Source organism: Caenorhabditis elegans, chromosome X (genome assembly GCF_000002985.6).
Source record: "Caenorhabditis elegans chromosome X".
NCBI lineage: Eukaryota > Metazoa > Nematoda > Chromadorea > Rhabditida > Rhabditidae > Caenorhabditis > Caenorhabditis elegans.
In genome coordinates, this window is record NC_003284.9 from 563710 (window position 1) to 572701 (window position 8992).

At 38.7% G+C, this 8992-nt stretch overlaps 1 protein-coding gene across 1 annotated transcript; it reads right to left on the bottom strand.

The window, feature by feature from the left end:
* Position 1: 1 nt before the first annotated feature.
* On the bottom strand, positions 2-8992 carry mrp-2 (ABC-type glutathione-S-conjugate transporter). The gene is made up of 18 exons (NM_075720.7): positions 8890-8992; positions 7414-7596; positions 7246-7369; positions 6944-7200; positions 6181-6840; positions 4936-5497; positions 4518-4888; positions 4325-4466; positions 4051-4278; positions 2920-3405; positions 2715-2869; positions 2511-2666; positions 1878-1955; positions 1574-1828; positions 1065-1524; positions 910-1018; positions 690-867; positions 2-246 (listed from the first exon to the last, which is right to left on the bottom strand). Exons 1-18 carry the CDS (start codon positions 8932-8934, stop codon positions 118-120), a joined length of 4578 nt encoding a protein of 1525 aa, NP_508121.1. The 5' UTR covers positions 8935-8992; the 3' UTR covers positions 2-117.

Consider the following 8992-nt stretch of genomic DNA (forward strand, 5'->3'; position numbering starts at 1 on the left):
AAAAGTAAGTTTAAGAAACCAACAAATTTATTCGTATTATTATAATGCAGGGAAAAAGGAATTAAGATCATTATCAAAAATATATGATTATGCAGGTCATCAAGACATTACAACCAATTAAACAACATTGGCATCTTTTGCCATTGAGTAGAAAATTCCATCCGGGTTTGCGAGAAGGTTCTTTGGTGAATCGAATTCCGCAACGCGTCCTTTGTCCAGTACCAAAAGACGATCACTGTCCATCACCTTAAAATTTTCAATCATACAAGAGCGCTATATTTTTCTAAGTATATGACAGTTCACATGTTCAGTGGTACCAAAAATTCAAAAAAAGAGTTCAAATGTCCCAATTGTTCCTTCCAAATTGAAAAGAATTGATTAAAAAACGTTTTTTTAGGCTAACTAGAACTATTCCTGAGCCCCAGAATGTTTAAAAAAATTCTTGTAAACTACTTAAAAGGTAAAGGTGAAAGTTTTAAAACCTCCTGCGGGCAAGAGATTTTTCAGGGTTACTGGTGGCGTTTATATCTCTTCTAGTCTTAATTTAAGACGTACCGGGACTAGCGGTATGGCCAATTACCTTTCGCGAACCAAAGTCACTACCCACTTTCCGATCCGGTGGTACACCACTACCACTTAGACACCCGTGCCTCATCCAAAACGCAAAAATGTAAATGGTGACGACTTACAGTGTTCAGACGATGTGCAATTGTTAGAACAGTACATTCCTTGAACTGCTCACGAATTGTTTTTTGAATGAGACTATCCGTCTCCACATCAACCGCAGCGGCTGCCTCATCAAGCACCAGTACTTTTGTTTTTCTGAGCAGTGCGCGCGCCAAACATATCAGCTGCCGTTGGCCAACACTGAAATTCAATTGAAATTTTTGAGATTTTGAACCTGCAAACCTCAAATTTTCACCACCTTCTGAAATTTTGTGTTCGAGACCGTCTTGTAAAGATTTCACAAATGGCTTTAAATGAGCATTTTCTAAAGCTTCCCACACTTGTGAATCGCCTGAATTAAATTTTTTATTGTGCTTTTGAACAACGGTAAAACTCACTATAGGCAGAAAATGGATCTAAGTTCATTTTCATTGTTCCGGAGAACAACACAGGATCTTGTGGCACAATCGTTAAGCAACTTCTCAACTGCTCCAGTTGAAGATTGGCAATGTTAATACCATCAATTTCAATACTCCCTCCATCAGCCTCAATAATACGGAAAAGTGCGAGGGTAAGAGAACTCTTTCCTGCCCCAGTTCTTCCAACAATTCCGACCTTCTCACTTGGCGCAATATGTGCTGATATTCCGTGGAGAACCAGGTCGAGTCCGGGGCGGTATCTAACGCTGAAGTTTTTTATGGAAATCTCTCCCTTTTCCGGCCAACTTTTTGCTGCCAAGCGGCGCGAATTGTTTCCTTCCGTCGGAGTGACTGTATACTCCTTGATTCTTTCCACCGATACAATATTAGTTTCAAGTTCACTAGTCATTCGGACAGCCCAGTTGAGAGTTTGGGTGATCTGAAATAATTTGTCATATTCGGCTTTGAATAAAACAGTCTAAGCTCACATTCAAAGCATAAGAAACTGATAATCCAACTAAACCAGCCGAGAGTCCAGGAGAATCACGGAAGTAAACAGCAGCTCCGGCGGCAGAAAGAACAATCAGATTACCAACCATTTCCAGACGAACAGCTAGCCATCGATTAGCAACGATACTGGGATAATATGCAATTAAATGATCATCAACACGTTGTTGAGATTGTTTGATGAAATTATCAACAACGCCAAAAGCACGAATTGAAGATGCACCTTGGATAGATTCCTGTAACTTAGATATTAAAATTCAAAAACTTTGACTGTTGGGTTTAAACCTGGAAATGAGAGTAGATCGGCGATCTTGAAGCAGATTCCAGACGTTTCAGCTGTCGTGAGGTGCTAATATAGAATCTCTGGAAAAAAACTATGTCCTTCAAGTAGGCCTTCGATGAGGTCGCCGCAGCGGCACCCGCGCTAGCCTCACGAAACCCTGAATGTGTCGGCCGCTTCCAAATAACTACCTTTTTGCACTACGTTGCGCACCAAGGGTGTCGGTTTTTCGATTTTTTGAAAATCGAAAAATCGAAACGTTTCGTTTTTCGTTATTTTTCGATTTTCCGATTTTTCAAAAACTAGCTTAATATTTTGGCCATTATTCTTCTTTTTAGAATAATTTTTTATGTTTATATATGAACAAAATTAGATTTAAGAAAAATCATATTTTATGGTTAATTTTCTGAACATTTTTTTTAGATTTTTCGATTTTCCAGAGAATCGAAAAAACAAAATTTTTTGATTTTTCAATTTATGAAATTTGGAAAATCAAAAAATTTTCACTGAAAAACATAGAAAAATCGAAAAAACCGAAAAATCGAAAAATCTAAAAATGACACTCTTGTTGCGCACACTCCAAACTGTGAGGCCCGCATTTCGCGCCTCACTCAGCTGAATATTAGAAGAAAACTAACCAGCACAATAAAATAAATGACTGAAAGAATCGCAAAAGCTATTCCAGCCCACGGAGTTGCCCACATAATCACTACAAGTGTGGCGACTACATTGAAAATAGTCATACTCATGTGACGGATTACATCTGGAAGAGTTCGGTCAATTGCTTCAATGTCCTGCAATACAAAAAATGAAAAGTGATAAACAACATATTATCCAATTACTTTTCCGATTCGATTCAATATTCTTCCAATTGGTGTAACATCAAAGAATGCCATCGGTGATCTCATAATATTTCCAAGAAGTCCTGCATGAAGAATTCGGCTAGCTCTGAGTACTCCAATAGTCAAAATAATTGAGGCTATTAAAACCACAAATGCTGAAATATGTCTCGTGACTTTTGACTTACGAATTTTAGCTAACACTTACATTGGCCCATTCCCAGTACAGCATAAATTCCTAACTCCATTTTTGCATCTGAGGAAGTTCTATTTCCTGATTTCGCATGATCGGAAAGTTTGGCTAAATAGAAGTTGCTGAGAATTCCGAGCCCACTGCTTCCAACATACAAGAAGAAAAACAGAAGAGTGATAGGGATACTGATAGCTTGGAAGTAAGCGATATACACTTCAAACTTCACTTTTCCAGTCTCCACAGTCTCCTTTTCAATAAGTTGCGTGTTTTCTTGAGCCGGGACGTCTTCCGAAATGGCTCCGAGCAATGCTTCATTCTCTTCGTGTTGACTTCTCGGACTGTGTAATAGTACCGATCTTCTACTGCTATCACGAGAATATTCTATGGCTCTGGCTGATGTATCTTCCTTATCAGATTCTTGTGACAAATGGGATTCCAGACGTTTGAGGATTCCGGGCTTGACTTGGCCAAGGTCACGGAGAATTTCGTCGACCTCTCCAGCTAAAATTAATATAGGATTGGAAGCGGTTGGATCTGTGGAAGGTGTTGGTCCCTAATAGTTTAAAGGTCACAAACAAGCCTAGTCTCATCCCATATGTTTAACAAGCCTGAACTAGGAGTTTTAAAAGGCTGTGTTTTTTTTTTTGCTTATGTAGACCCGAAATGCGCCCAAATGAACAACTTACGCATTAAAACTTCTCCGAAAATCTTAATTTTTTTTCTTAATTTTTTTAGGCAATTCAAAATACCAAAAAGAAAAGATATGTTGTTTCAGCTAGGATCTCCAATTTCGCCAACTATTGCACATTTTGATCTTAAGGAAAACTTCATAGAGACTTTCGTACCAACTCACTATTATTTGCCGTATTTGAAACTTTAAAAAATACTAGCCCGCCTCACGGCCCGGCAAAGGGTACATCAGTGTAAATGCGCCCTAGCGAACACAACGCAAAAACCAGGTTAATACACGTTATGGAAAAAACTTCACCTACAAAAATTAGATAATTTTTTTTGTCATTTTGTTTTTCAAATTTTAAAAAATAAAGGTGCCGTTTTTGAGAAAAACACGTAAACGCAGCCGCGGGTACGATAGACAAATTGCGTACAGGTACCACTTCTCGGGCCGTGCGACTACCCCCTACTTACATCCATCTCCAATACTTGCAACTCTGCCTCTCGTCTTTGATTCTTCAATCAAAAATTCTTCCAAAAACTCTGCAAATGCTCCACTGTTGTTCAAAAGCTCCTGGTAAGTTCCCAATTCACTGATTGTTCCTTCTTTTAGCACAATCAATTGATCGCAGTGTTTCAGGTATGTCAAGCCATGAGTGACAAGTACTCGTGTTTTGGAGGCCAGGCAACCCGTAGAGGAGGCTGAAATTTTAATAATTGGTTTTTTTTTTCGACTAGAGCAACTTACAGATAACATTCTCGAAAATGTGTTTTCCAACATGTGAATCCACTGCAGATAGAGGGTCATCAAGAAGTATAATATCAGGGTTTTGATACACTGCTCTTGCAAGAGAAACTCTCTGTTTTTGCCCGCCAGACAAGTTTATTCCCTGAAAGTTTTATTTTTGAATACTAAAATCAGGACTCATAATCTGTGATACCTTTTCTCCAATCTCAGTTCTATCGCCAGCTGGTAGATTAGCCAGATCCTCCTTCAACGCGCAGTTCTTCACGACGTCTTCGTAATTTTCCAAGTCATATGGCTTGTTGAAGAGAATATTGTTTCTCAAACTCATATTCTGAATCCAAGCCTGTTGTGGCACATAGGCAATGTTTCCGTTAATTTGAACACTTCCGGAAAGTTTGTTCATTTCCCCAAGAAGTGCATGTAACAAACTGGACTTTCCCGATCCAACTTTCCCAACGATAGCTACAAGCTGACCTTTCTGAATTTTAAATGAGATCTCGCGTAAAGTCGGATCCTCATCCGAACTCCATGAGAACAATCCATTTTCCACTTCGATAGCCGAGTCTGGAAATGTATAACTTGATTTGAATAACTTGTTCACTTGAACTTACCAGTCTCCCCATGTGAAATTGATGTTTGAGGGCTCATTTCCTCTGCGGCGAAAAATTCTTTAAGACGCGTATTACTCACGGAACATTGAACAGCTTCTCCATAGACCATTGCAACCATTGCCAAAGGCATTCTCAGAATGTCAAACAGCGAGAGGGCTACAAACGTAATTTCTGGCGTGAGAACATTGTTTTCTGGATCCAAGTACACGTAAACAACAAATGAGATGACAGATGCTAGAAATGGAGCACAGATCCAAGAAAATACGATTGCAGCCATGAAATAAGACAACTTCTTTAATATGTGTAATTCACGCTCCCGAATTTTCAGAACCATGTTCTCCATACTCCTCTCCCAAGAGTACAACTTCAAAACTTTCATTCCATTCAGAATCTCCGACATCATTTTTATCCGTTCATCTTTTAATTTCATTTGTTCGGTTTGGCACTTTCGCATTTGAATTGCTATCAATCCGTTGACTGGGAGAGCAAGAATCAGTACAACAAGGCCAGCCAAGGCTGCAACACCAAGAAATTTCCAAAGGAAGTAAATCGATAGGAAGATCTGAAATATATGGAAGTTTTTCATTATGATGCATTTGACTTCTTTGGTTTATATTTTTAAAAGACGTGGAAAATTAAGATGGACCTTGGACATATACCAGACAACGAAACTCATAAAATCGCGCTTACCCCCACTTCTGGACACTACTAGGAAAGCCTGTCAAAAAGACGAGGCTTGTCTGCCGAAAGTTTGGCCAAAGTTCGCTCACTCTTCGAGAAATTTATATATAAGCGGATGATTAATCAAGGAGCTCGCTTAACTTGAAATTCACTAATTTTAAACTAGGGCTCACAGGAGGTCACCGCAACGACGCCCGCGCCGACCTCACGACGTCACTCACGCCGCATGTACCTTAATGTATAGTGCGGCGCGGAACCCTGAACGGGTCGGCCGCTTCCAAGTAATTGTCTTTTGGCACTATGTTGCGCACACACCAAACTACTCGTTTCACGCCAAGCTGCAGAGCCCCGAACGTGTCGGTCGAGTCCGAATAGCTACCTTTTTTCACTTCATTGCATACACACTGCGACGCCGGCGTGAGGCCGGCCAGCGTGATTTCGCGCTTCACTCAGCTAGGAGCCTTATTTTTAACATAGAACTTAACTACTTTCAAACTTCTGACAAACTACACGTGTCCGAATCAAATTTATGTAAACTAGATGCTTTGTCGAAAAGTTTCATACCTGCAGCGGTGCTGACCAGAAAAGCATGATAGTTGGTGCCATATCTTGAATTTTTTGAATATCCACCGACATCAAGTTGACAATTGCTCCGATGGTTTTCCCCTTTCTTGCCTCATTTGACAAATTCAAAGCTTTCGAGTAGACCGCACTCGTTAAAACAGAGCGAACATGCATTCCAAGACGGAACATGGAGTGATAGTACTGATGAAGAAACATTGACTGCAAAAATGAGGAGAAGAACATAATACCAACAATGGAGCAGCCGATCCAAACTGGCTGATTTTTGTCTTCAATGAAACCGATAAGCTGTTTTAACAGTTGAGGAGCAAGGAACTGGAGCATATCAAAACACAGTTTGTAGAAAAACCCGGCGAGCAGGGTGTACTTATAAGTTTTGAAAATTGGAATCACAAATGATGGATGATTTTTCGGTAGTGCCGCTGATGGATCCTTTTTAATGTTCTGATGGTATTCATCAATGCGGGGCTTCAAGTTTTGCATGAAAGAGGGAATGAGGTTCTCAGCCTTGTCGATTTCATTCAAATCCCAAAGATCCTCATTTTCAAGTGATTTTTTGTTTCCGAGGTATGCTAGTCCAGTGAACCATTGGAATGTCAATCGGTTGATGAAGGATGCTGTGTATTCTGGACACGAGCTTTCCTGGAAAAACAAATTCGGTTTGTATGTGATAATTATTCAAGATGTGAATTTTCCAGAACAACCTGATTTCCGAAAAATCTGTGCGTCACAAACTCCAACTTACACTTTTGTACATGTCAGATGGTACATCTGCAAAACAACACAGGAACAACTCCAATGCCGAAAAAGTGAATGCGATAATATACAGCGTAGCACGAATTCCTTCAAGAGCATACTCGTTGTATATAAACCCACTCAGATAAAATCTGAACTCTGGAATTCCACACACAACTACCAGCAGCCAGTACAAAGTAATTACTCCGGACGTGATGATCCCTTTGTTTTTACAAGCAACTGTAAGGATCAGGGCTAGGCAAATACCTGAAAATTGAACATTTTTCCAGAATTTTTTTGGTCAAACCAAACCTCCGAATTGAACAAGGTCTCCATAAAAATGAACAACTTCAAAGTTTGGCGATTGAGAGACGTAAAGATACAAGTCGTAAATAACCGTGGCTATGAGATCAACAACGAGTAGGCAGCCCAATATCTGTTGGAACCACCTATCATTTTTATTTCCATGTGTCAACTTACAATTCTAAACGATATAGGTGAAAAGCATCGAAGTTGAGCAGTTCGGGTATGAAGAAGTTGGTAAATGACGATGAACGAAAAAACTACCAAAAACAATGTGGGTATTGTAGAGAAGTCAGTGTGCTGACCACACTTTGTGACATGTGGAATGCTGCTGCGGTTTTTCCAACCAGGTTCGAGGAGCTGAAAAATTCGTTAAAGGTGGACAGGTAGCGCCAAAATGACCAAAAATTATAATTAATTTTTTGAAATTTTTTTATTTACTGTTCTCTCAAAATAAAAAAAAAACTACGTTGCGTCTACGCCAAAATAAGCCCCGCCTTTTTTTCAAAAAATCACGGCAAAAGGACAAAAATCGGGACCCCTATCAATATCAGGCCGCCGACATCTCATGGGTTCCGCGCACCACTGTGTTTGATTCTCTGTAGGCGTGACGAGCTGTCCCGCCCGCTGCGAGGAAAAAACAGTGACGCGCGGAACTCGTAAGATGTCGGCGCCCTTATATTCGTTGGATTCCCGATTTTTGCAGGTTTATTATTTTGAGTGTAAAAAGTGACCTTAACTCAGTTTTGGCCACTCATAATTTTGGAGGTCGGCCAAAAAATAATTTTTTTCCTACATTGTTTTTTAATGCAACTTTGTTTTAATTATTCTTATTAAAACATTGCAAAGGTCGGAACATGTGACATTTGTTAAGATTTCCTCAAAAGCTCATACTTTCAAAATGTTGGAAATTTTCCAAAACTGATCGGAAATTATGAAAAATCTAAAATTTTTTGATGTGATTTATTATTATTAATTATATTCGGTTGTATTTGATGCATGTGTATTTAGGCAAAATTAGCATTACTCCATGTTGGGGCTAAACAATTATTTTTTTGAAGTTTTTCGAGAAATCATGTTTGAAAAACACGATTTCAAAAAAAAATTGAAATTGATACCGAGTTCTGACTTGATTGGTAATCTACATTTGATATTTTTATTAGCAGGAAAACTATTTATTGATTATTTTATCATTATATTTGGAAAACAATTTATAATTTTGATTCAATGAGACTTGATTATTTTGATGCCAAGAATGTGTTGCAAAGCGATTTATTAAAAAACAATTAAGTTTTGTCAAATATATCACTGATATATTTTCAGGGCTTTCCTACACAAAATTTGTGACATGGAATCGATATTTGCTCATATTTTTCTGCTTTGTTTGTGATTTGTGCAAAAACCTGCACAACTTTTTTTTCTATTTCATTTTGTTTGTTTTGTTAACGTTTACTTTTCCGTCATTCTTTTCGTCTACCTTTGATGTCTTCACAGATTGTGTGAAGCACAATTGAAAAAAAAGAAAATTTAGCACGTTTTTAGGAAATTTTCCAAAGAAGTACACACAAAATAAAGGAACAGTACATCCAAAAAAATAGACCTAGCCAAGATATTAAGTGCAAAATTGAGTGTAAAATTAAAATTCAAGCCTACCTCCGTTTTATCTCCACAGACAAGCTCTCGCACGAGTGGAAACATATTTGGAGTTAATTTTTCCAGGAGTCAGCAGCAATTGTCAACTGTGGTCGTAAGCCCC

Bases quoted from the DNA above. Each gene is read 5' to 3' on its own strand.
- mrp-2 (NM_075720.7), bottom strand. From the start codon at position 8,934: ATGTTTCCACTCGTGCGAGAGCTTGTCTGTGGAGATAAAACGGAG. The intron at 4,467-4,517 runs GTATCACAGATT...TAAAACTTTCAG, and splicing joins GAACTGAGATTGGAGAAAAG to GGAATAAACTTGTCTGGCGG. The intron at 2,870-2,919 runs GTAAGTGTTAGC...GACATATTTCAG, and splicing joins TGTACTGGGAATGGGCCAAT to CATTTGTGGTTTTAATAGCC.